This window comes from Columba livia, chromosome 1 (genome assembly GCF_036013475.1).
Source record: "Columba livia isolate bColLiv1 breed racing homer chromosome 1, bColLiv1.pat.W.v2, whole genome shotgun sequence".
NCBI lineage: Eukaryota > Metazoa > Chordata > Aves > Columbiformes > Columbidae > Columba > Columba livia.
Window position 1 is genome coordinate 198,291,382 of NC_088602.1, and position 25,922 is coordinate 198,317,303.

The following is a 25,922-nucleotide window of genomic DNA, read 5'->3' on the forward strand; positions in this document are numbered from 1 at the left end:
ATCTCTCTCTTTAGGATCTTAACAGCACTCAATTATGACACAGTGGTATAGAGATGCAAGTCTTTCTCACCAGTATATACTGTGTTTTTTGTATTTTTAACAAGGATTCTGATTTGTTTCTTAAGATAGGTTGCTGTAACTACTCACATGATATCTTCTCTCTGGTATTTTATAGTGTGCCAAGAAGGTACGTTTTATGTTGAATGATAATACAGGTCGACCTTTTGGCAAAGAAGTCAGTTTAAAATCTGGGTTTACTGTTTAAGTGCTAAGACAACCTTGGCAGCAACTTTAGTAGATACTCTGTATGTGTTAGTTAAATCTTAGGATTTAGGGCCTAAATAGAGAGAGAACTGGACCGCGAAGTCTTGAGTGTGTGCTTCGTGTCGTCCATGGGTAAGGGCAGCGGTGCACAGGCTCGTGGCTGGAGTTCCCTTGCGAAATTTCATCTAGGATTGTGTTCAGAACTTGAGTAAAGAGACATAATACAATTCTAATTTTATCAGAACTACTTTGCTTTTCATTAGGAATAACAACTAAAATTACATTAATTATTTTTCTTTATTATTTTCAGCATGATTGCACAGGGAATCGTACAATCTTGCACGATTAAGGCCCTAAAACTTCATTATGCTTAAACTGTACGTTTACAGCTACCGAAGCACTTTGCTGTGCATAATATTAGAATAAGCCCCAGAAAATCAGTACTTCTTCAGCTGATGAAGGTGGAATAGAGCTTCTGAGTTGCAGTTGTGGCCCAGTAAAGATGAAATAAATTTGACAAATGTGTTAAATCCAAGAGCGTTCATTAACCCACATCTGTTTTCTTCTCAATTTTTTGGTTGTTTTTTTGTTGTTGTTGTTGTTGTTTTTCTTTTATGTTGTCAGGGGTTTTTTTGTCTATTTAGAGAAATATTAATTTGAATTATTGTATTACCTTGTAGCTTCTAAGAAATAAATTGTAGATGAGGAAGTGTTTCTAAACCTCATGCATCTATTTGCTAGATAAATCCATGGTTTTGAAACATCATCCAGACAAGCGAAAAGCTGCAGGGGAACAGATTGGAGAAGGTGATAATGATTATTTTACATGTATAACTAAAGGTAAGCAAGTGATCTCTTTTATTACATATTCTCTCAATCTATTCAATAACCTGAAACGTACTTGTAGTGCTTTATTATGCTTTTAAAGAATTGCCTATTACTAAAAAAAAACAGAAGTTCTTTTCCATTTTAGAAAACTGCCTCAATAAATAGCGATTATATTAATACCACTTCCCTCTGGGTACAAGCACTACGGGAATGCAAACAATAGGTGTTTGTCTCCCGTGCATTTGGTGTCAAAACGTGAACACTCGGAGCGGCGGATGCAAAGATGAACCACTAGAGGTGGCCACAGGCCTGCAGTGAACCGGTGTGGTAGGAAGAGATTCCCCCAGGACACCAACAGCAACTGGAAAATCTGAATTCTAACACACTTGCTCTGCCAACAGAGCATCTGTTGATTTGATGTGGGATATCACTGTCTTCAGCTGCTCTTTTTTTGCCCACAGATGACCCAGTGAACTTGACTGAATAACATTTCCTTTCTTGCCTGTAGTGACCTGAACCACCACTGCTGGCTGATTCCAGAACTATAGGGAGTGTTCTTGGTGTACGACTTGTGCCTTTAGAAATGCTTTGGAGTTTGGCTTTTTTGTTTATTTTTAACACATTTTTCTGACTCAATAAGGTCAGGGCAGGGGCAAATCTTGTATGTGCTCTAAACTTTCTTCTTGAGGGTGTCTTCTTACCATCTAACATTTCAACTAGTATTGTATGGTAGACAAGCTAATGATGTTTTCAGCCTCCCTTAGAGATGTCAAAAGAAAAAAGTTCCCAAAGGAATTTTTTTTTCCCATAGTTGTAGTCCTGTCAGAAACTGGTAGATATTTATTATAAGAACAACCTGCACCTGAATTCAGGAATATGCTCTGTGTTCTACATGCAAGGAGCAAAAGAGGTTTTCCCTTCACTGCTTATGATCTAAGTTTAAGGATAAACATAAGGGAAAGCACAAAGTGGCATGCAAGAGGAGGAATGCTTCCAGGCAGCACCTGGAGGAAGGAAATGCACTGGTGGGGAGGGGTCTGGAGTAGGTGCAAGCGGTAATGGAACAGAGAGAAGGAACTGGGAAAGGCAGGAGAACGTTGGTGTGATTCAGGGCTGGGTCTGACAAGGGAATGGGTGGCAGGTACAGTTCAGGTAGAACTGAGTGTGTGAGAGCAGAATTGGGGATCTGCATGGAAGGGACATCTCTTGAAGTGGAAGAGGAACCAGCAGGATGTGCACAGAATTTCTTGCATCAGGAAGATGGTATGAGGGCTACTGAAGCTCCTTGCTTGAGACATAGAGGATAATTGGGGTCATTTAGAGTATTGGCAGAGGGAAGTCCCTTCTCAGAGGGGATAGGGAGACTGGCAGACAGCAGCTCTCAGGTGGTCCTGTGCATCCCTTCCTGTCTCCACTGACCCATGCAGCAAGATGAGTTTACAGAACCACAGAGCACCAGCTCCAGCTCATCCCCTTTGAGTTCTGACCTTCCCGGGGCAGTGTTCTCTGTCCAGAGATGCAGTCAGAGAAGCCTATCAATGATCGCAACACAAATTTGATTCCTCTGATGACTTTTCACTCTTACTGAAAACGGTGGGTACCATAGAACTGACAGACAAAGTAACCCCACATCCTTCAGAGAAAACAAAGGTTCACTGAAGCTACAGTGTGTGATTTCCAGGTTATAAGATTCTGTAACGTGAAGCTCCCCAACTGCAGGACTGTAAGAACAGGCAGACTGGGAGTGTGTGCGTGTTTTGGGTAGTAGCTATGTGGTGGTTTACACTCTTTCCAGGTCTCAGTACAATTTCATCATAAGCTGCAAAAATTCCAATGAATGGCTCCTGTTTTTGCCATTTCTGACATTGTATCAAGTCAGGGACTGCTTTTACTCTGTGTCCGTCTTGGTAGACTGTTTTGTAAATTTATCTGCAAGGATCTGGTGTGGGATAAAAGCCTGAAAACATCATGATCAAACCCCCCCCAGTGCCTGAACTGAATTTACTGCTATGAAATTATTTAAAATATACTCTGGTTTGTTACATCTTAATGGTTAAACGTGTTGTTTTTCATACACGTTTTCCTCCTACTTAGTTTAACAGGACTTGACAGCAGTGCTATTCTGTGTCACTAAAATAATTAAATATCAAGCTGTACAGAATGATAGATCCAACAGAGATCCAAGAGCATCTTTTTAAACATACAGAACCTTTTCTGTAACATTCCCACCTTGTGGGGAAGACTCACTTTAGTCTCATATTTTATATCTGATAACCTTTTTTTTCAGCTTACGAAATATTATCTGATCCTGTGAAACGACGAGCATTTAACAGCATAGATCCTACTTTTGATAACTCTGTACCTTCCAAAAGTGAAGCGAAAGAGAACTTCTTTGAAGTATTTTCACCAGTTTTTGAAAGAAATGCCAGGTAAGCTACATCAGACTGCTTTTGTTGTTGCTGGAGAAGCAGCATTTGCAAACTCTTCTGCCATTGTGTTTGGAACAGGTGTGATTTTAAGGATGCTGGAGATGTGTTGATTTGCTAGAAATGTAATACCAGTAAACTAATGCATTCTCTATGATTTCATTTTAAAGTAATCTGCACTGTCACACTGGTGGCATTGAGTTCGACCCATGAGATTTAAAAAAAAAGTCTGTTCTCAGCTCCATATTACTGTCCTTTTTGTACAACACGTTTCATCTTATATATACTTATACCAAGCATGTCTATGCTACTGACTAAAAAGTCCTTTTTTAATTATTTTCTTATGAGGGTGAGACATTAACAAAGACAATAGTTACGTTCACAATTTACCTGGTTAACAGAAAAGATAAATATAACTATCAATATTTGGTGGTTCTCTCTTAAGGTGTGTGACTTTTTTTCTGCATTTGATTCATGCTTGCCAATTGATTTTGCATTAAGGCTGTCACAATAGAAACCTATTTCACCTTTTAGCTGTATGAAAAAAAGTGCTTTATTGTGTGAAGCACTTTACAACACATTCTGGACAATCCGTTGATTATCCGAGCTAGATTTATTTAATCTTTTATCAACTATTATTCAGACGTGGATCTGTGGTTGTCAGATGGGTTGCTTCCATCTCTGCTTGAAAATGGATGCTGTGTCATGGCATAACAAATTTTAGAGCCTATGGAAATTCCCCTCTTTGCAGGGAAAAAACAGAAGAGAGGCAAAACATGCGTTATTCCCTCGTACTCCACTGGAATGTGGGGGAAGCTTCCTGTAGCCTGTCACAGAACCGAGCTGTTCACAGAGTCGCTTTTGTCCACCTTCTGTAAGCTCCTCTACCAGGAGAATATGTGTGGAGAACTGAATATTTACGAAGATGTCGTGTGCTCCGTCAGGTCTCGTAGCAGGCATACCAAACTCAGGCAGGAAGAGTTTGCTTTTTTGGAAGAGCTCCCCAAAAAAGGCCAATCTGGCGGATGTTTAATAAGAACACTCCTGTTTTTTCCCTGTCCCCTGGTGCCCCTCTGTGTTGGTGGGATGGAGCCTCTAATTCAGTATTTTGATTCTGTACTTAACACGTGCCATGTTATGAAGTAAGATTATATATATTAGTTCTTCTCTATTTTCAGGTGGTCAAATAAGAAAAATGTTCCTAAACTTGGGGACATGAACTCATCATTTGAAGAGGTAGATGCATTCTATTCATTTTGGTAAGTTAGCTAATGCCTCCATCTCTATTCACAGTATTCACAGTGTGTGATATGAAGGGCTTGCAGACCCTTTTGTACGTAGGTTGTTGGCTGTGGCCCGTCCTGACCTAGTGCTGTCAGGATGTCACCTCACAGCTGTGTGGTACCTTCCACAAACCGAACTGGCTTTCTCCTCACTCGAGCATCCACGTCGTAAATTCACAGCTACAGCGGGAGCTCCTAGCAGTTCTCTGGCCACAGTGACTGTGAACCGAGTTGACCCGCGGACTGGAGATGGGGTGCATCTCACCTAACCTGTGTTTTCAGTGCAGGCATTTAAGCTCCCCTAGTTAAGGGAAGTCTGTCTAGTCCGATAAAGTCAGTAGAGTTTATGGCATGACTCATCTGCTAAATACGGATGCTTACAGAAAGATTACATTAATTTCTCTCTGAACTCTCCAGACTGTGCTGCATCTCTGCTGCTTGTAATGGGAGCTTAGACAACTGCACTGCAGACATTCACAGTTGGTGAGACTGATCCCATCCTAAAATATCCTCTGTCCTACATATAGAGATGTAAATCATTACTTCCAATAGCATCTTGCGTTTTGACTTAGCACAGTGGAATCCTAGGTGCAACATAATTATAAATTATGTATTATAAGCTGTAAAAAATTAATAGTTGAAAAGGTAGATTATTTGTAATTGTTTTGCTGGTTTTGTGTTGTTTTTTTTTTAATTTACTTTAGGTATAATTTTGATTCCTGGAGAGAGTTTTCCTACTTAGATGAAGAGGAAAAAGAAAAAGCAGAATGGTATGTAAATAAAAATAAATTTGACAGGAGACTGATTGAAACTGCAAAATTTTCCAACTTTCTAGTGGACTGTAAGCCGTAGGAAGAAATGTAGCCAAACTAAGACTGAATTCCACTTTCCCAGCTTAGTGGTCACCCATGGACTTGAACTGGACTGGCTGTGGGCTCTGCTTTGTCTTGTTTGTGTAGCTGAGGTAGTTCTTGCTCACATCACAGAGGTGCTTGGGAGGTGCTTTGAAATCTTTGTTCATTTAAGTTCAGACTTGTAGTTCCAGCAAGTCCCAAACACAGGTAGAAGCTGGAGGCAGAACAGAGTGGATGAGTAAGCAGGTACCATTCCTCTCTCCAGCTCTTTATTAAACTGTGCTGAGACAAGTGATACTTCTAGAATTTAGAGAGATTAGTTCTGATGGCTTGATGTTAATAACAATTGTGTATTTGTTGATGCAGTGGTAGTTGCTGGATTACTCAGACTGTTGCTGGTGTAATATACATTCTGTTTTCCTCCTTCCTACAGTTAAACACAGAATGTTCAAGTTAGAGCACCGAACCATTTAGTCTAACACATATTTCACAGGACACAACCTTTCACTTGGTCATCCTTGTATAACCATAACTTGCATTGTATGAACCTCTTCTTCCAAGTTTGAATAGAAAACAATTTTGCAGTTAGCTGCAGTGGTTAGCTTGCTTTGTGGCTAAAAACTTTGCCATGTTTAGGCCGCAGCTAAAGTATTCCTTCCTCTTCTGCCTTTTCCTGCTATTAAATTTTTTGAGCCTCTCTGGATCCAATGTTCTCCCTCCCATGAAGGTTCTGCAGAGGCACTGTAATCAATTGCATATCACCTGTATTTTTGATATATTGTACAGATTAATCTCAAGGCTTCTCATCGCAAGGCTCCTGAATTATTTGCATTGCTCTTTTTTTTGTGCTTATTCCTGTCATTAGTGTCCTTTTTAAAAACGTTTAGACAAAAGATACATAGTATGCTGTACTTGAGAGAGAACTACAGTTTCTGTTCAGATGGTCATGATCCTTGTTACCCCTTCTTGCCAACGGTGACGTTGCTCGTGTTTAAAACCTTCATTCATAGCAGTTTCCTATTATGTTCTGGGGATTGTTTTCTTTGTTGTGAGGTAAATTGTTTCGTATTTAGTTGTGTAGATGTGGATATAGACCCCCCATGAAAACAAACAAACTTGTCTCTTTCTTGACAGCACTCACAAATATTTTCAGGTTGTTTAGTCAGACTATTTTTAATCTATTTAACCTGAGCTGTATTTTACTGGAGTGAGTCCAGCATGACTTTACCTGAGTGTCACAGTACTTCATAGAAAGTGTTATTTCTGTGCTGATGGGTTTACTTGACATGACGTATAGTCTGCAAAATGGAGATAATTGACATTGATTGTATCACTGCCCTTTAATTAAACTGTATACCAGCATTTCAGTTGTTTTGCTTGGCTTTAATGTTAGGTCAACAAGTGGACTGCATTTTGGAAATATAGTCCATGATCTCATTCCCTGCAATGACAGATAAGCTGCTAGTTTTGTAGGTTTACATAATTGTGTAAACACTTAGCATTTTTGACATGAGCTTGGGGCCTGGAACTTTGTTTTCTTTGAAGCCTATTTTTGAAGTATTCAGCGAAAAGCATCTGTGTGGGGACACTTTTTTTAAAAAGTTTGTTGTTGTATTTTTAACAGAGTGACACTGTGGGGCTGGGGTGTCAAACTCATTTTCACCGGGGCCACATCAGCCTCACAGTTGCCTTCAAAGGGCCGAATGTAATCTTAGGACTGTATAAATGTAACTACTCCTACATTCATACAGTCCTAAAATTACATCTGCCCTTTGAAGGCGACCGCGAGGCTGATGTGGCCCCGGTGAAAATGAGTTTGACACCCCTGCTGTAGGGTATTAGCACTAAACCAACTATCCTTTCCCTTCTAGTCGAGATGAAAGGAGATGGATTGAAAAGCAGAACAGAGCTGCCCGAGCATTGAGAAAAAAAGAAGAAATGAACAGAATTAGGACACTTGTTGGTGAGCATGCAAACTGCTAGTTTTTTTTAAAGAGAGATTTGTTAAATAACAATGGAAATCTCCTCGTTTTCTGTTGTATATGACACACCTTTTCTTCTATCAGACAACGCATACAGTTGTGATCCCAGGATAAAGAAATTTAAGGAAGAAGAAAAGGCAAAGAAAGAAGCAGAGAAGAAAGCAAAGGTAGAAGCAAAACGAAAAGAACAGGAGGCAAAAGAAAAAGTAAGTTTACTACTTTATTTGGGTTGAAAAACCCTGGTTCATTCACACCTGAGCCAATGCTTCAGCTTGTATATGTGTCAGAAAGCTACTGTTAGAATTATATTGGGGTTTAATGATGTGCTGTCTTTGCTGTGCAACAGGCACTGCAATACTGGCAGCCTTTGGAGAAGGAGATGAAAACAATGAGCAGAGGTCTGAAACAAAAATACTTTGAAAACGCAGTTTTATTGTTGCATATAGTTCCTCTGATTTAGAGGCAGTCAAGTTCTGTGGCCTGCTTTCCTTTTCTGTAAAATGGCTACGGCTGCTCACCTTGTGTGTGTGGCCTGTCAGTGGTTGACTGGTATGAAACACCTTGAGGTAACAGAACATATTTGAGGGTAGAGAAACACTGGCCCAGGTTGTCCAGAGAGCTGGTGGATGCCCCATCCTGGAGACATCCCAGGCCAGGCTGGACAGGTCTCTGAGCAACCTGATCTGGTTGAACATGTCCCTGCTCATGGCAGGGGGGTTGGACTAGATCACCTTTGACGGTGCCTTCCAACCCAAACCATTCTATGATATTTGATTAATACAGTTTGGATAAGGTGGCTCTGAAAACAGTACTGGGAATGAAAGGGAACTGTAAGGTGCTAAAAAGTGACATAAAAGACAGATACTAGAGCACTGCAAGATTTTATGTTAATAATGATGCAGGAGAAATGCTGGACAGCTGCATCTTTTCAAGCTTATACTCTCAAGGCAGGCATAGGAAGTTTTATGCACTTTTATATCTTCATTGTAAAAGAAGTCAGGATTTAGAAACTAGGGGTCCTCATAGTGAATATTTGAATTAATGCCAACTGGCATACGTTCCATCACCTCCCTCAAAATTCTTAGAAAACCAAACATTGAAATATTCACACACAAAATCACCCATGCACCATCAAAACCAGACACAGCACATCTTAATAACGAATGACCCTATAATGGTGTGACTTTGTTGAGGTCTTTTTTGGTTTCTTCTTTTTGCTTTTGAATGCAGCAAAGACAAGCAGAATTAGAAGCAGCACGGTTAGCAAAAGAAAAGGAGGAAGAAGAATTTAGGCAACAAGCATTAGTAGCAAAAAAAGAAAAAGAGATACAGAAAAAAGCAATCAAGAAAGAAAGGCAGAAACTGAGAACGACATGCAAGGTATTTACATATTATTCTATTAATTTCATTAATGTGGCCTGTATAGTACTATGTTTGCTTAGATAGACCCTGTCACATGCTTGCTTGTTCTTATGGCTGGAGATGGGAATGCAAAGTGGGTTTACTAAAAAGTGGAATACTGAACCACATATTTATCATATGGTTTTGAGTTACAAGTAAAGCTGCCCAAATAGGCCCAGACACAGCAGTGGCTGAAGAATGCTGTGTGTTAAGCCTTTGTCTGAAGGAACAGGACAATAAAGTTCAAGAACTTTGTAGAACATCTATTTCTGCTTCCAGAACTGGAATTACTTTTCTGATAATGAGGCAGATTGTGTTAAAATGATGGAGGAGGTGGAAAAGCTTTGTGATCGTCTTGAGCTAGCAAGGTAAGATTTTCTGCTGCCGATTGACGCTCGTTTTGATACCCATCTTTCTGCTAGCTATCCGTTGTAACGTAATAATTTATTTTTAGTCTGCAATGCTTGAATGAAGCACTTACATCCACAACAAGGGAAGGAGGAAAGGCGGCTGTAGTAAAACAGGTAATTATGCTGAGTGTCAAATCAAAATAACAGAATAATTTGATTTGTGAAATCTACGTGACTGAATCAAAGTACAATACAATGTAGCTGCTGTGGAATCCTGCCTGTTAAAACACAAAGACACCAGTTTCGGAGTCCCCAGGGCAGAGTTGATCTCTGCTCCATTTTACATAGTGCAGTTCATGGCTGGTGAAATAACCAGGACCGGCTGAGGAAAACAATATGCATTTTTAATTAGTGAAGGACACAACACCTACCATTTGTACAGTGCATAGAAGCAGCAGAAGAATTTAATTTTGCCCAACAATGGGTAGCAGTTACTAGAGGGGAAAGAGGGCAGTCCTATTCTGCTACACAACAAAAATCCAAGTGTAGAATCCATGAGCTGGGGCTAGATCCACAAAAGGACTGAAGTGCTGCAGGTGTAGGCAATGGAAGGGCCACTGGTTTGGATACCAAAGCATGAGAAAAGCAAGGCACTTGGGGTCAAAATTTACCAAACTCAGCAAGGATCTGTCTAAATTCACCAGCACAGAAAAGCCATTTGGTCTAATAAGGCTGAACCCACATCCTACAGAAAGAATAAGGTGCTTTCTCTCACCTCCTTTGAATTCACAGCTGTGAACCTTCTTTCCTGGTGGGGAAAGATGATCTGTCCCCATCCCAGGGTCAGGTTTACTCATGGGACAACTTAAAACTCTTGTTCTACAGGGGATTGAATCCAATCTCCCAGGCTCGAGGAGGGTGTTCCAAACATGGGACAGTCACTTTTCTACCTGTTCCACTCTTGCATTAATTAAAATTATCCATCAGATAATTTTCCTTTGCCAGGAAGATTTTATTACAAGACAGACAGAAACCTATTTTGGGTGTCCTGCCAACAGGTGTAATTGCAGAGCTTTTTTTAATATTACCAAGACCAGACTGGGCATATGCAGAAGCAGATATATTACAAATGTGTCAGACCGCAGTCTCAAGATGTGATTACAGTTCACAAAGACGTGCAATGGGTAACTTAAGTTCTGCTGAATAGCTTGCTTACAAACTACACATGGCCATATAACCCTGAGTAAGCACTTAGCTTTAACTGCAACAACCCAGGTATTAGTTCCTAACTTTAGTACAACCATAGTAACTGAGAATTTCTGGCATAACCAGGCTCAGGCAGCAGCTGAGTTGGGAGAGCTGGGAATCGGCGTATTCAGCATGGATGTTCTCACCACTTTTGTGGATCTGTCCCTGTACCTCACGTGTTAGCCTGGACATTCACACTGTATTCAAAAGTTTTGCCTCAATCCTGGCAATGTTCATTTGATTTCCTAGTGAATTTATGACACATTCCTGCTGTAGCTCCTAATCTGGGGTGGCCAAATTTACACACAGGATGGAGGGAAATGATACCAGACCAGATAAGCTTCTCCATTTCCTTATGTATAATGTACAGAACAAAGTAAGCAAAATTCAAGGCTCAAAGTAATTCCAGAGAGAGGGGGTTGCGTCACAGTAAAATGTAAATATAAATAACACTTGTTTACAATCCTTCAGATAGAAGAAATAAATGAACAAATAAGGCGAGAGAAAGAAGAGGCAGAAGCTCGTATGCGTCAAGCAACAAAGAGTTCAGAAAAGTCAACCACTGGTGGTGGAGGAGGAAGCAAAAATTGGCCAGAAGATGATTTACAGTTGTTAATTAAAGCTGTGAACCTCTTCCCAGCAGGGACTAACTCAAGGTAATTCTCGAGTTTGGTTATAAATGCCATACTAACAATTTTTAATTAAATAACCATAACAACTTATTTTCAGATCATCCTAAGTATGATGTCAGTTTAAGGACTCCCTAAACTTCTCCTTTTCCTTGACTGCTGAGCAGCCTGTAGATTGTCTTCTTTACACCCTGTTCTGTGTGTCACTGGAGTTAGCTCTGGCCCTGTGTCTTGTTTCCCCCCAAACCTGGGCCTCAGTCCATCAGCAAGACTGGGCCAAGGCATATATTTCCACAGTGCTTAGTACAGGTTAGGTTCCAGTCGTTAAAACAGAGAACAAAACTGGAACAGTGACCATGATCCAACTGGGTAGGAATACAAGCGTGTAAGTTGCTGCCAGTAGCTCCACAAGGATTGTGAGGCTGGTTTTTCCTCTACACATGCAGAGATGTAAGTTAAGTGCCCCAGCCCCCTTTAGGGGACATCCAGGGTAAAAGGGACAGGCTGGGATTCACAGAAAGTCGAACTGGCAATCAGCTTACTAATAAGCATCAAGAACACGAGTGTGCTTTAAATCTTGTTCTTTCCCAGGAATTAAATGCCTTCTTCCACTTAGGATTCACAGATCTGAAGTCTCCATTACAAGATCTAGATGCTTACTTTAAAAAAAATAAGTAAAAAACAAACAAACAAAACCACAATACACTCTTCATGGAGACAGCAGTACCTGTTTCTGCAGCACTCAGTGAGAGCACAGGCCTAGATACGATCCTCCTGTCTGATCACACACACAAATATTTTCTAAGAATGCACGATGAACAGTTCTGAAGCTGGGGCTGTTCCACTTCTCTCCCATTGAAGCCCCTTTATCCAATGTTCTGGTATTATTCTGAGGGACAGTTGACACAGGGTTAGTAAGTTCTCAGGGCAGCCTGCAGTGTTTAATGTTAGAGGTGTTCAGGGAATTGAGGAAAGCAACAGCTGAGCAGAGTTTTGAGGATTAGAAGTTTGCACGTACACACTGACATTCTACCCCATCCTTTTTCCTGTATCAGAGGCCAAGAAGTGCACCCAAGCTGACTGAATTCTTAAGGGAAACATCTGCATTTAGTGACTGAAAGCTTTTCAGAATAGTTACCATGAGAGTTTATATGCATTTAAGGATGACTCAGCTTACTTAGGAGTTGATATAAATGTGTACAGGTTCTTGACTGTAGCTTGTATGAAGATAAGCTGTTTTGTAATACGCTGGCTTACCCTTTCTACTTGTGCTTTAGGTGGGAAGTTATTGCCAATTACATGAACTTGCACTCTACTACTGGAATAAAACGGACAGCAAAAGATGTCATCAATAAAGCAAAGAGCCTTCAAAAGCTTGGTATCTATATTACCTTATTTTTGTAATATGATGGTCTGCATGCTTCTGTACAGCTTGATTTTCTTTGAATGGTTTTGTGTTTCTCTTTTGAGACAATTCTCTGTATATCCCCAAAAGAAATGTTGTTAAGATGGGAGATTTAGAGGAAAATGAAAACTTTTCACTATAGAAGAAAAAAAACCCAAGTTTTCAAGAAGTTTTTCCATTCCAAAGCACATACCTGCATGAGGAGGACTCAGACTTTGCCAGTGTTCCTGCCCCTCTGACACACTTGCAATACATGAGCTTTGTGTCACAGCACTTTAGAGAATAATCCCTCTGGATGTCACTGAAGTTGCAGATTCATGTGTAAGCTTATATGGAGAAAGTATTTATCTGAGCAGTATAAAGCAGGATGTGGGGGAGAGCCTGACACTTTGAGCAAATTACCTTTTTTATTGATGAACCTCTTTACCATCATTTTAAAGGAAGTAGGAATTAGTTTTTTTGATTATGTGATTATTAGTTTACAATAATCTGCTATACTGTGCTTTTATTATAATATCTGGCTTTAATTTCATTGCATTAATTATTCTACTCTGTCTGTTGCTCATAGACCCTCATCAAAAAGATGATATAAACAAGAAAGCATTTGACAAATTTAAAAAAGAACATGGTGTGGTGCCTCAGATGGACAGTGCTGCCCCCTCGGAACGATTTGAAGGTAAAGGTGAAAAGGGAACCCTTCTTGCAGCATTGTCTCCTCTGCATATCTTAGTAAGAAAGTAATCTGGAACTTAAAGACTTGCTCATAAACAAATTTACAAACTTGGCTATCAAGTAAGAAGGTGATCTGGGCTCTGTTAGTGGATTTGAGGGCTTCTGATAACACAGTACAAACCACAGTTAACTAAATAGTGATGGTTTGAAATGCTTCCTGGTGAGGCAGCAGGTTAAGTCTGATGCTGAGATCATCTGTTCCTCTGAGGGTGCTACATTTTCAGGCAACAGTATACCTGAGTGGAGGCACTTGAGATACAGGATCATCCTACAGCTAAGCTTTGGTCTCCTGCTGTACCCCAGACACCTCCCATCAGATTTTCCAGGCACTTGCAAAAGGCTGCATTTCCTTACTAAGTGTTCCTTACCAACACACAAAAGGAAAAGCTACATTGCTGCCCTAATGCTGCAGCTTCACAGGGCGCTTACAGTGACCTAACGCCCAGCTGACAAAGGAAGATGTTACCTTCTAGCCTCTCTGGGCTTTAGTACAGATCCCCAGGACTGCCTGTCCAGTCACTTTCGGGGTTGTTGTTTTGTTGTTTTCATTTAGGTTGGTTGGGTTTGTGTTTTTTTTCTTTTCTTTTAGGTTTTTATTACTGGGTAGCCCTTAACTCAGACTAGTTATATCACAAAACTGCAAGGATTTTAAATCAACTTGAATAGATTTTACAATATTTTCTTAGGTTTATCTCAGAGTTCTTATTCGATATTTTTTTCTATTGTCATTTTTGCATTTAAAAACAGGATCACCTTTAGATTCATCCCCTTGGACTACAGAAGAACAAAAGCTTTTAGAACAAGCATTGAAGACTTATCCAGTAAATACTCCTGAAAGATGGGAGAAAATTGCAGCAGCTGTTCCAGGCCGGTCAAAAAAAGACTGCATGAAACGATACAAGGTAAGGTACCTCGCCTCTTTCTAGGCTTGTAATTAGCCCAGGTCTTGTTAGAATCTTTTGCTTTTACTGTTGCTTTCCCTACCAGAGACAGTATCTGACAACAGCAAACTAGCAGAAGATGGACCCTTATGAAGAAACATTTTTTGGTAACTCAGCTCCAAAAGAGCAGTAAGGGTTAAGTTTTCCTCAGTGAAAGTAGTGGCTCTGGAAGCTGAGAAGGAAAGTCTGTGTCATTAAATCTGTCTTACAATCTGACAGCAAGCCCATGTAGATGGTAAAGTCCTATCCCCAGCCTCTTGTAGGTGAAGTTCCTGCTACAGAGGAAGTAGTTGAGCATTGACCTTCCATTCATTGATTTGTTTCTAAGAGAAATTGTTTTAAGGTATTACACTGTCTCAATTCCTCACTATGTTGAGAGCCAGGGTGTTTCAGGCTGAACAGATGTAGTGTTCAAAGCAATTGTTAACAAGTTCCTCATTTAGACAAGTATCTTTTTTTTTCTTCCAACTCTCCAGGAACTCGTTGAAATGGTCAAGGCAAAGAAAGCTGCTCAAGAACAAGTGATGAATGCTACTAAAGTCAAGAAATGACTCTTACTGACAATCTTTGTTTTATAATAAAAATGCAAATACTGTATGTGTTTTCCTTCCTTAATTATACAAGTACACAGGACTGTCTGGTTCTCGAGATTTAATTTTCTCAAATGCATTTCTCCAACTCAAAAGTTTTAAATAGGGGTGCATTGGTTGGTTTGATTTTTAGAGCTCAAACATACTGCAAGTTCCTGTTAGTCACTACTCACGAAGCAAACACATGCCCTTGCAGATTTTGTTATACTCCGGAAGTTGTTCAACGGGACCTGGAAGTTAAAGAAAGTTGGCTATGATATGCTAAACTGATACCAATTGGTATGGAGGGGTTACAGGAGGGCAGGGAAACTTAAACAACATACCCACGGCAGCAACTGCAGGATGCTTATCACAGATGTACTTTGTGCAAACTTCTCTAATAGTCTGAGCATCAATAGCCTAGAAGGGTAAAGGGACACCTTTGTTACCAGTCCTATCTAAAAAAGTATTAAGAGCCAGCGATATTACTTCTGTATAATCCATGGGAACGGGCAGCAAAAGAGGTGAAAATTTTCTCAGTTGGAGCCAGTCTAACTTCCGTAGTGTTACTTCCCTAGGCAACTGAATTTCTCACGGGCCTAATTTAAGAGTTGCAACATGAGTGCCACTTACTTCTATTCTTGCCTCAAGTTCTGGAATTGGGATTCGGCGCTTATAACACAACATTTGTCTTCCAATGTCTTCACAGATTGGCGTCGACCCTAAAGCAGGGGAAAATACGCTTCAGTTATCAGTATACAACTCCGCTAAGAATAAAAAGCTCTCATAAGTCTCACCATCAAGTTGTAGCAGCATATTTGTCTTGAGAAGGTTTTTCGCTCGAGCTACTTCATTTTCTGTAACGCTTGTGCAAAGTCTTATCCTGAAAATGTTTAAATCCAAAAGCATTAAATAATTGTAACCTGTAGCACACAAGATTGCCTGTGATAAAGAGGCGTGTATCCACTAGTATACCTACCAGGCATGTCTTTCTATAGGCAGAGCTGGTAAGAGAACTGGTAAAAAAGCTATAGGATACAAAGCAGCAGCATAAGAGTAGGGCTTTTTGGAAGCATACCAGTATACTGGAGAGCAAGTTATTCCCCATAGAGGAGCTGTATTTCATTTAATTAAATAAATATTTTGAGCCAAGTGTAGTCCATACTTGCTATCTTAAGAATAGCTGTTACTAAGATAGCAGGAGCCAAACAATTAGAGTTAATTAGCCCAGAAGGCAATCTGTTACTTCCTGGCTCTTGGTGAGATAATGATACACCACCCTGCACAAGAAACATTTCACCAGGATAGAGGATGCACCAGGTATCTTAACACATTCTTGTTGCAGGAATGCTAAGCTGCAGCAGATGGACAGCTACGATGATGCCATTCTTCTCCATGGATTGTTTCCAAGGATCTCATAGAATAATGGTATATGAGAAGTCACCTACATGACTTTAAAAGCTCCTAATTTTCAAGTTTTCTTTCAACTTTTGTTTCAAGTTTACCTACTTTAAAATCAGCGCTCTTAAATAACATATCTCTGTTCCTAATCACACCTGCAGTTCAAACATTACAGTTGCACCTATGGACATCTTTTCAATTTAGACTTAAGTCTTAGATGAACTAATATTATCTGGAATCCCAGGTTTCAAAATTCCATATATAACAGCTCACCTACCTCACATCATTTCATATCCCTATGTACACACTAGAGCTCTATGTGACATCACCACCAGGTACGTCGTGAGTGACAGCAAGTGCAGAATGGGTAACCACTAACGGTGTTCATCAGTAATTGCACATTCATTATTCTCATCCATGAATACTTACTCTTTCAGTTGTCAAACGTGCAGTTCATGGGTACTGTATACTGACTTAGTAGTAGTCTAAAAGGTCTGACACATTTTGATAACTCCTGTCACTTGCAAGTCAAAAAAAAAATTCAATACCACTACATTAACTACAGTTAATATTTATTCTTCCAGGGCAGAAAAAGAAAACCAAACCTAAACCTTAAACTATTCACTCCCCGTAAGGGTGCCAGAAACTGGCTGTTGGGTCTCCACACTGGGTGTGAAAGCTTAGAATTTGATGCATTTGCTTTTTCTAGGCAAGCCTAAGCAGAGGAACAAAAATATTCTCTTTAAATGATTACTCTTTTTTTTTATAAATTGTATTCCTTCACTGAAAACAATATTTTTAGAGAAACAGTTGTTAGCTTACCATTCTCTCTGAACAAAGTGCACCATGTCTTGTATAGTGGATGGCTCACAGACCATATAGAGTCCCCACAGCCCTGTATCGGTGTAGCAGGTGTTGAAGGACTGGAAACTGTGACACAGGTTCCCATGGCAGGCAACCTGAGCAAGTTTGCTGGATAAATTCTGCTGAGGCAAAAGAAAAACATATTTTTTGTTAAGTTTTTTTGAAAGCCTATTAGTCTCCTGCATGGTCTCCAGCTTCTATTTCAGTGATGACAGAACACGCAGTAGTATCACAGGCTCCAGCAGAAGCTACTAGGTTAATTATAATTTCCAAGTAACAGCCCAGATTTAAGACAAAAATCATAAAGCTACTTAGGTTCAAGACAGGGACAGTTACTGACAACATGGATTCTGACAACATACACGTACAAAGCATCCTGTTTTCCATGAGGGCTGGCAAACCTTGAGTCACTTCTATTGTGGTGGTTTAGAACCACTTCCTAAGATTTTCCTAGATCTTGGGCAAAAAAATTCTCTCAGACTCATGATTGAATTCCCTTCTCCCACTCCAAAAAAAGGCCTTTCCGAAATAGCCACAGAGCAGCAGTAACACCATCAGGTGGGTTTGAATGGGTCTGTACTGGCACTGCCCAAGTCAGAGAGATCTCCCCAGCCCACCAGCCCCATGAAGTGCAGGCAGGTGCTTGCAGGGTCACTCACCACGCCTCCTCCGAGGGAACGATCCCAGTTGCCTATCAGAGTATTCGCTACCATGAGGGGGATTGTATCTGGGTGCGACCAGCCAGCCGCTTCAACAGCTATCGCCAGGTGCGCCAGTGGCATCTTGTCATCTCTTATACGAATCTGTGGGAACATGTGAAAGCAGCTGCTGTAGCACAACCTGTACACGGCAATGTATGTGGCAAAGTAAATATCAGGAGACAGATGTTTCTGTTACATCTAGATTACAAAGGATGCACGTGCAGAACCAGAAGTTAAAGTATATGAAGCTTTATTTAATATCAGCTTTAACTAGTCTTCCCTGTGGCAATTCCAGAGTTCTTCGCCAACAACAAGCCTAACGCCATGCACAGGGAGAGGGCATTACTAGTTATTTTACAACAAACAGCAGCAAGAAAAGCTGCTAACTTTTCAAAATCCAAATAGAGCTGGGAATAGAACATGGATGCCTCAGTTCTCTACCATATCCTTTAAATTAGTGATTCTCAACAAGTAGAAATGCTCCAACACAGTAGGCAAGGGGGTAAAAGGAAAGCAGTGGGGCCATGAGAAATATTCCTCCAGGACCTGATGAAACAGAAAAAGTGGCGGCAGTGAGGCTTGTCCAAGAAAGGTTGGGAAGTCCTGCTTTGGAAAACAGCTACTCCATTCCCCCACTGGAGGCAAGAGACCTTTCAAACTGCTGAGTCTGTGCCTGAGCAGCTCTCCCTCCTCAGCAGAGAGCACATGTCAGTTGTGCTCACAGGGGACATAAGGGTCAGCTGAAACAGCCACCTAACAGCTTACCTCACTGCCTGTGAAGCTACAAGGCGGCAGGGGCGGCAGTCCTCCTTCTGGAGCAGACGGCAAGTTACCAAAATGGCACTTTGCTAGGTCCAGTAGCTCATCATGAGAGACCCCTGAACAAAGGTATTTCACACACCTTGTAATGTTACACTGTAAACAGTTAATTTAAATTGCTAAGCAGTTTAAGACTCAACCACACAGTAATTTATTCTTCCCCTGCATTAATGCCCCACTTTCAGATCCCTCGCACCTCCCCTGTACACAGAGTAAGATCATAACAATCACCCTCTTTAATTCTCTTCAATAGCCTTCTGTTAATATTACAGCAAATCAGGCTGTTTGCTCTCAGTTTCAAGCCTCAATGTTATTTCTCTTTCTCTCTGCTTTCCTTGCTATTCCCCTTTTCACACTGAAACCCTCCCGGGTCTCTTTTTTTCCCATCCACATGAAGAATGACCTTGGGTCTCCAATTCACTTCTAGTAACTGATTTAAGAAGGTTTCTGGAATATTACTGATGGGAAAGGGGAGCAAAAGTTCAAAGATTATTAAGGCACAAAACACACAGGGCTAAAAATGAACTTCCAGGACCTACTGAACAATTGGTAATTCATCACGTCGTGCCCAGAAACTTACAGACCACGGTTTTAAGCAGTTTCACATGATCCAGGGTGAGTATCCCATACTAACCTCCAGCAGCAGCTAGGACCATTCTGGGTCCTTTGTAATGTGTTGTGATGTACTCCACCAAGTCATTACGGTTTATGGATCTAGAAACAGCCCAGGAAACATCATTAATGTGTCAGTAAAGTTTATTAGAGTAAAAAGATATAAATGTCTAGAACAATATGATATCAAAATAATTATAAGTTCTGCCAATGTACAGAGCTGTGCACAGAAGCAGAAAGCTACAATAAGGGTGACTTCCTAAAACACAAATACGAATTGGATACATTTTGCCTGTCAAAGCTGTTGTAGCTTCCTGAGAAGGAGCCAGAATTGCAGCTCAGTTAGGTGGAGACATGATCCACTAATGATCTCATGCCAATGTGAAAACAGCACATTTAGCAGTCTCCTGGTCTGCACTGGTACCAACAAATGCTGAGAGAGCAGTGCAAGCACAGCTGTATTTGAAGTCATGTCTAACACCTGACCAATGAGAAAAAGGAGTATTTGCAATTTTCTGTCAGATGCATTTTAACAAACAGGAGAAAAATCTGACAAATAATGAAGACACATAGTAGACACCTGAAGTTCACATACTGTTTGATACCTGCTTACAGGAGAATTAAGACAATAGCAGAATTAAGACAATAGGGGAATTCTTATATCCAGTGGCATTTCAGCTATCTTCCAAGGTAAAAATGAAAACTGAAACTACTCCCTACATTTAAAGATAAGCATTATCAATATATAGGTGTTACCACATAATCAAAGACAGCCACAAATCTGGACATACTTGATGTTTTCAGTGGGTCCTAAAATTGTCCGTCCCAGGGCTGTGTCCTGATAGGCTGTAGCATGAAGGTAATCAAAGACAACTTCTTGCAAATTGGTTTCAACCTCTTGCATCTCTCGAAGTATAACTCCTCGCTCACGTTCAATCTCTGCTTCTCCCAGGGTACTGTTCTGAATTATGTCAGCAAGAATTTCCACAGCTAATTGAAAACAGAGATGGGAATGGAAAGTGTATTTTCAGACTACTAGAAAAATCTGGCTCCAAGATTAAAACCCACCCCAAAGATCAAGCATCCCAAGGTTTGCTGATAAGATTTGCAAGGGGAGAGAAGACTTGCTCTGCAGAAAGGGAAAAGTCCAAAATGTATTTTCCTTTGGGAATGTAAAGACAGAAATACTTCAAATACCAGTTTCCATACTGGCACTCTCCTTCCCAAACCTGCATTCTCACATTCGGCAACGTTCAAGAAAGGACTTTTCACCCAGAAAGGATTGAACTGTTATGCTGCAGAAGTATCATTCTGTGTTGTCTCATCGGGAGCTGGACAAGCACTTTGTTCTTTGCTGCTTTTCTGATTAATAAAAGCAGTTACCTCTTGGTAAATCTTTTGAAAAAGCCTTTGCATAATACACGGTTTGTTCCCTGGATGTATATGCATTCAGATGAGCTCCCATGTTCTCAATCTCTAGTTCAAGGTCTAACTGAGATCTCTTTTTTGTTCCCTGAAATAAAAAATAATAAGAAAATCAAACTAGACACTTAATTCACCTCTTATTACTGCTTCTTGTCTGGAAAAGGCGAAGTCAAGAGAAAGAAAATGTCTTCTGGAAAGAAAACTGGCATACTAATCTCTCCAAGCTTGAAAGTCAGATCTAAATCTTACTATGCTCCCAAATGAAAATTAAATGCTGGCAAAAGAGGAACTGTGTGCCTTCTAAGACTATTACAAGAAGTTAAAAATGAGTTAAAAATAGACCTGTGTTACTTATCTTCAGTTGTGTATCAGCTACACAGAACTAGGATTTTAGCTTCACTTTTTTTTTTTTCCTTTCTTCCATTTAGAAAATGTATTCATACAATTCTAACAAAGTTCTTATCACTGATCTTTAAACTAAATAACTTAGAAATCCATTGTAAACTTCTACATCAATATTCATACTCGCCTTGAAAGCCATATGCTCAAGGAAGTGAGCAGTTCCATTGTTCTTCTCATTTTCATACCTGCTGCCAGCATCAATCCAAAGTCCAACCTTATTGGGGAAAAAAAAAGACATTTTACCAGCTAACAATGCAGCTTTACTCATTTTGTGTATGAACTACACTTACATTTTCAAAACCTATTTTTAAATGTTTTTTTCCTTAAACAAAATAGGTTTTCAAGAAATAGGAAATTTTTATCTTCGCAGTAAAAATCTAATCACAAGTAATTTATAAAAGCCTTAAGATTTCTATTTCCTATCTTAAGTTTTAAGAATAATTTTTAATAAACATGGAAATCATGCAATTCAGTTCCATAGGGAAATGAAGACACACAAACAGTTACCAAAAAAACCTTCCCTTTACAAGTTACCTACTGTGCATGTTGAGAGTCCAGAGTCTTCAGAAGCAACTTGCAAGCCATTTTCCAGAGGACTGACCCTAGTTTCAGGAACATTTAAAATTACTTCTGTTGCTGCTTGGGAAGCTCTGAGCCTGCCTGTTCCAACGTGCACACACTGTAAGGAAGAAGCATCAGTCACATTCACATTGCTAGGGTTTATCCCAGGATGCTCTTCTGAAAAATGCATTCCTGAACTTAAACATTAAGTTTGTGGATCTTGTTTTAAAGCATGCATTTAAAAAGAAAAAAATCAGCACTAATTTATTCGCCACTACTTCACAGAAGGCATGCATTAACCTGACTCAGAAGAATAACTTGAAGATAACTAAAATGGAATAGACTGCATCTGCTCCCATTCAATCAAATAATCTGACAGAAAAGCATGTTACTGTCATCAGGCAGCCACCCCAAGAGCCACACTTGTTTCCCAGTTCTGCCAGCAAGAGCCTGCAGGACCTTGAATATATCCTTTATCATTTGGAATGATTTGGGGCACCTGCTTTCTAAAGTGAAGTGAGATACAGTCTGAGGGCCACGTCCAGGACTGCAAATCACAGTCACCCATTGTTCTGAACAGGGACAGATATTGAAATTACCACCTTTTATACAGTCATCTGGCAGTTAAAGCACATTAAATCACAATAGGGTAGAAAAAAAAAGGAAAATATAGGTTAAAAAAGTTTATTGCACATTTTCAACATCAAGCAAATTAAATGTGTACCCCAAATGCATACTTCAAGCAATAAGCTATTAAAAAATATTATTTTAAATGTATCAAACAAATAAAGATTTCCCTCACCATGTGACTGACATGAAAGTACAAAGTCCAGCTCTCACCCACTCTCCTTGTGGAATACTAATAGGCTAGATCTCTCAGAACTAATTTATTTTATGATCATAGCACAATTAAAGTTTGAAGCGAGCTCAGGAGGTCTCTAGTCCAACCTCTTGCTTCATGCAGGATCACCTGTGGGGCCAGAGCAGTTTGCATGGGGCTTTCTGCAGCTGCAGTACTGAAAATCTTTCAGGATGGTGAGAAACCGCACAGCCTCTCTGGGCAGCCTGCTCCGTGGCTTGACTGCCTCATGGGAAAAAAAAGGGTTTAATATATCCAGTTTTTCCTCTCTTGTTTCAGCTTAAGCCCATTGCCTCTCATTCTGCCACCATGTCCCACTGGGAAAAGCCTTGCTCTGTCTTCCTGACAGCCTTGTACATGCTGGCAGGCTGCTGTTAGGTCCAGCCAAAGCTGTGTCTTCTCCAGGCTGAACAAGCCCCAGACCCTCAGCCTCTCCTCACAGGGCAGGCGCTCCAGTCTACAACCATCTCCGCTGAACGCACTCCGGTTCGCTAATGTCTTCCTTACCCTGAGGATCACAAAACCAGCTGCCGTGTTCTAACCACCTCACAAGCGCAAACTAATCACTTGCTTTGATCTACTGCCTGTGTTCCTGCCCGTTCAGCCCAGGCTGCCACAGACACACTGCCTGCCCAGGCATGGCTGCTTGTCTTCCTGCCCCCCCACACGGCTTCTTCCACACAGCTGCTCCCCTGACAGGCAGTTCCCAGCCTGGACTGTTGCAAGGGGTCGTTTTCACAGCCAGTCTGCATTACAGGGAAGGAAAAACAAGAGTTTGAAAACAGTGTCCCTCTCCTGTTGTTAGAAGAAAAAGCCAGGGTTTCGGACTGGGAAGATGAGAGAAGGGGAGAGATCTGAGATCAGGGCTGCCGTGTAGCCCCCACCTTACCAAGGGAGAGAGGCGGTTTAAGGTTTCCCTGAGCCCTCTGGGGTGAGCACGGCAATGCCCGTGCCGGGGGGCGCTGCTGCTGCCCCGCTTTGAGGCATCGCGCCCCCGTTCCAGCTCTGCACCGCTCCGGCTGCAGAGACCATACCAGCACCGACGCCTCGGCCCCGCGGGAGACGATATAGGGTGAGAGCGGCCTCCGAGAGCAGGCAGCAAACCCTGCGGCACCCAGGCTGGGCACCCAGGGCACCGCGTCCCGCCGAGGGGCGGCCTCCGCCTTCACCTCAGCCGGGCGGAGACTACAGCTCCCGGCATGCACCGCGGCACGGCGCCCGCCCCGCGCCTCGCCCTGTCCCCGCCGCGACTACAAATCCCAGCGTGCACCGCGCCTCCCGGCCGCCGATCCCCCCGCCCCCCTTGCGGCAGTCTGAGCACCAGCGCAGGGAGCCGCCAGGGCGCGGGACCCTCTGCAACCCGCCCCGCTTCCCCGCCCTGCCCCGCCGCCTACCCGGTCCCCCGAGCCGGACGCTCGGACCAGGCGAGTGGACCAAGGCAGGAAAAGCCGCCGAGCCGCTAAGCGAGCTGTAGACGCAGCCATCTTGGCGAACGGGTGGGCGGGGCGACGGCGGACTTCCGGCAGGCGGTGCGCAGGAGCAGCCGCGCCCGTCCCGCCCAGCGGGGCGATCCCCTCAGGCGGCGCCGTGGCCGCAGCTCGGCCGGGGTGGCAGTCGGGGCGTCTGGGACCGTCCCAGCCCTAGCATGACCCCCAGCCCCCGGTTAAAACTGCCGCCTCGCCTTTACCTGCCCTTTTTCTACCCTCCTTCCATGGCAGTGCAGTAATCCCATCTCTTTGCAGAGCCCCTTATGGCGTTGCTGCTGCCCCAGGTGGGGGTTGATGCCTTCGTGAGGAAACAGCAACGCAGGCCTGAGCAAGGCTCCGCAGTGTGTGCCCAGCAGCGGGAGCGAGGCCCAGGACCCGATCCGAGCTATGGAGAGTTCGTGTTCCTCACAGAATTACAGCTTGCCTGTAATTCATAGAATCATTCTGGTTGGCAGAAACCCTTAAGATCATCGAGTCCAACCATTAATGTAATTCTACCACTAAACCATGTCCCTAAGAACCTCATCTACACATCTGTCAAGCACCTCTAGGGGTGGTGGCTCCACCACCTCCCTGGGCAGCCTGTTCCAATGCCTGACAACCCTTTCTGTGAAGAAATTTTTCCTGATATCCAATCTGAACCTCCCCTGGTGCAACTTGAGGCCATTTCCTCTTGTCCTGTCACTTGTTACTTGGGACAAGAGACCAACCCCCTCCATGCTACACCCTCCTTTCAGGTAGTTGTAGACAGCGATAAGGTCTCCCCTCAGCCTCCTGTTCTCCAGGCTGAACAGCCCCAGGTCCCTCAGCTGCTCCTCATCACACTTGTGCTCCAGACCCCTCACCAGCCTCGTTGCCTCCTCTGCACTCTCTCTAGTACTTCAATGTCCTTCTTACGATGAGGGGCCCAAAAAAACCCCATATTTTCAGTGAGATGCTCCAGGAAACCACTGTCAAACTGAACTGTTCCAGAGCTGGCTAATGGTGAACCATGCTAAACAGGCCAGGTTTTGATTGCTCTAAGAACTCTGCAGAGCAGCACTCTCAGTAAACCATTATTCCCAGTTTCAGTGACCACAAAGTCCTGCGTTTCTTCAGTTTGGAAGCTGCTGCAGGTAGAGCTCATTGCCCGCTGGAGTTCCTTCAGCCACAGGTCTCCTCGCAGAGTTGAAAATCGGCTGTTTGGGCACTGCTGGTTGTGGGCACCGCATTTGCTGCAAACCTGATCCACCCTTGCGGGGGAAATCCCAAGACTGAAACAAGATAACAATCTAAGGTTTTAAGAAGTATTCTGAATAAATGCAAGGTACCTAAAAGATTGGACTGTTAGGGGTGAGGATGGTAATTTCAGTGCTCCATGGAGGCCAGCAGGCAGGGACTGTCCATGCCGGCGCTGGTGACCTCCTGGAGCTCCCAGGGCAGGATGGCCCTGGGCAAACCCTCTGCTGGGAGCTCTCCCTTCCAGGTGCCAGGGGCTGGGAAGAGCTTGGGGGAATGGCACTTGACAAGAGACAGATTTGGGCTGGGAAAAGTTCTGGCACTGTACCAGTGAAGGAAACTTCATTTAAGTGCCAGAGATCATTCCTGGGCATGCTTGGAGTGTATGGCTGTAGATAAATAGGTATAGACATGCAGAAAACAGTGCTGTCAGGTTTTACTCCCTGTTGAAAATTTTTTACTTTTCTTCCTGGAGTAGGAGCTTTTGACTTGGCCGATCGAGTATTATCTCAAAAATGAGGGGGAAAAGAGACATTAAATTCTATTAGTTGTCTGAGTTAAGTGTGTTAAGTGTGACACAATACAAAGAACCAAAATACTGCTTTGAGAAATCTGTACTACATATGCTGGGGGAAAGGCACTGGTTTCGGTACTGTTTTCC

The 25,922-nt window shown here is 42.1% G+C and overlaps 2 protein-coding genes across 5 annotated transcripts in view; one reads left to right on the forward strand and one right to left on the reverse strand.

Annotated features, from left to right (window-relative positions):
- DNAJC2 (DnaJ heat shock protein family (Hsp40) member C2) overlaps positions 1-14,940 on the forward strand; it is an 18,085-nt gene extending 3,145 nt beyond the window's left edge. For 2 of the 3 annotated variants that reach the window (XM_065049132.1, XM_065049134.1), the window contains exons 4-17: positions 1,006-1,104; positions 3,380-3,521; positions 4,697-4,777; positions 5,506-5,571; positions 7,527-7,618; positions 7,722-7,843; positions 8,868-9,017; positions 9,318-9,406; positions 9,493-9,562; positions 11,108-11,292; positions 12,543-12,643; positions 13,239-13,346; positions 14,150-14,304; positions 14,820-14,940. In XM_065049132.1, the coding sequence (XP_064905204.1) occupies positions 1,006-1,104; positions 3,380-3,521; positions 4,697-4,777; positions 5,506-5,571; positions 7,527-7,618; positions 7,722-7,843; positions 8,868-9,017; positions 9,318-9,406; positions 9,493-9,562; positions 11,108-11,292; positions 12,543-12,643; positions 13,239-13,346; positions 14,150-14,304; positions 14,820-14,894 (1,535 nt within the window). In that variant the 3' untranslated portion in view covers positions 14,895-14,940. Of the gene's footprint in view, positions 1-1,005; positions 1,105-3,379; positions 3,522-4,696; positions 4,778-5,505; positions 5,572-7,526; positions 7,619-7,721; positions 7,844-8,867; positions 9,018-9,317; positions 9,407-9,492; positions 9,563-11,107; positions 11,293-12,542; positions 12,644-13,238; positions 13,347-14,149; positions 14,305-14,819 lie in introns of those variants that run through there. The other variant, XM_065049133.1, reaches the window with a different exon arrangement.
- A 39-nt stretch (positions 14,941-14,979) lies between these two features.
- PMPCB (peptidase, mitochondrial processing subunit beta) lies at positions 14,980-24,162 on the reverse strand. 2 transcript variants are annotated; one of them, XM_065049144.1, is made up of 13 exons: positions 23,951-24,162; positions 21,675-21,815; positions 21,264-21,350; positions 20,693-20,822; positions 20,101-20,299; positions 19,332-19,411; positions 18,644-18,756; positions 17,837-17,980; positions 17,136-17,296; positions 15,710-15,795; positions 15,546-15,634; positions 15,257-15,332; positions 14,980-15,163 (listed from the first exon to the last, which is right to left on the reverse strand). In XM_065049144.1, the coding sequence occupies exons 1-13, from the start codon at positions 24,038-24,040 to the stop codon at positions 15,099-15,101; spliced, it is 1,461 nt and encodes a 486-aa protein (XP_064905216.1). In that variant the 5' UTR covers positions 24,041-24,162; the 3' UTR covers positions 14,980-15,098. The 2 variants fall into 2 exon arrangements, with proteins under 2 accessions (XP_064905216.1, XP_064905215.1); XM_065049143.1 differs by having other exon boundaries at positions 17,136-17,299.
- Positions 24,163-25,922: the final 1,760 nt, after the last annotated feature.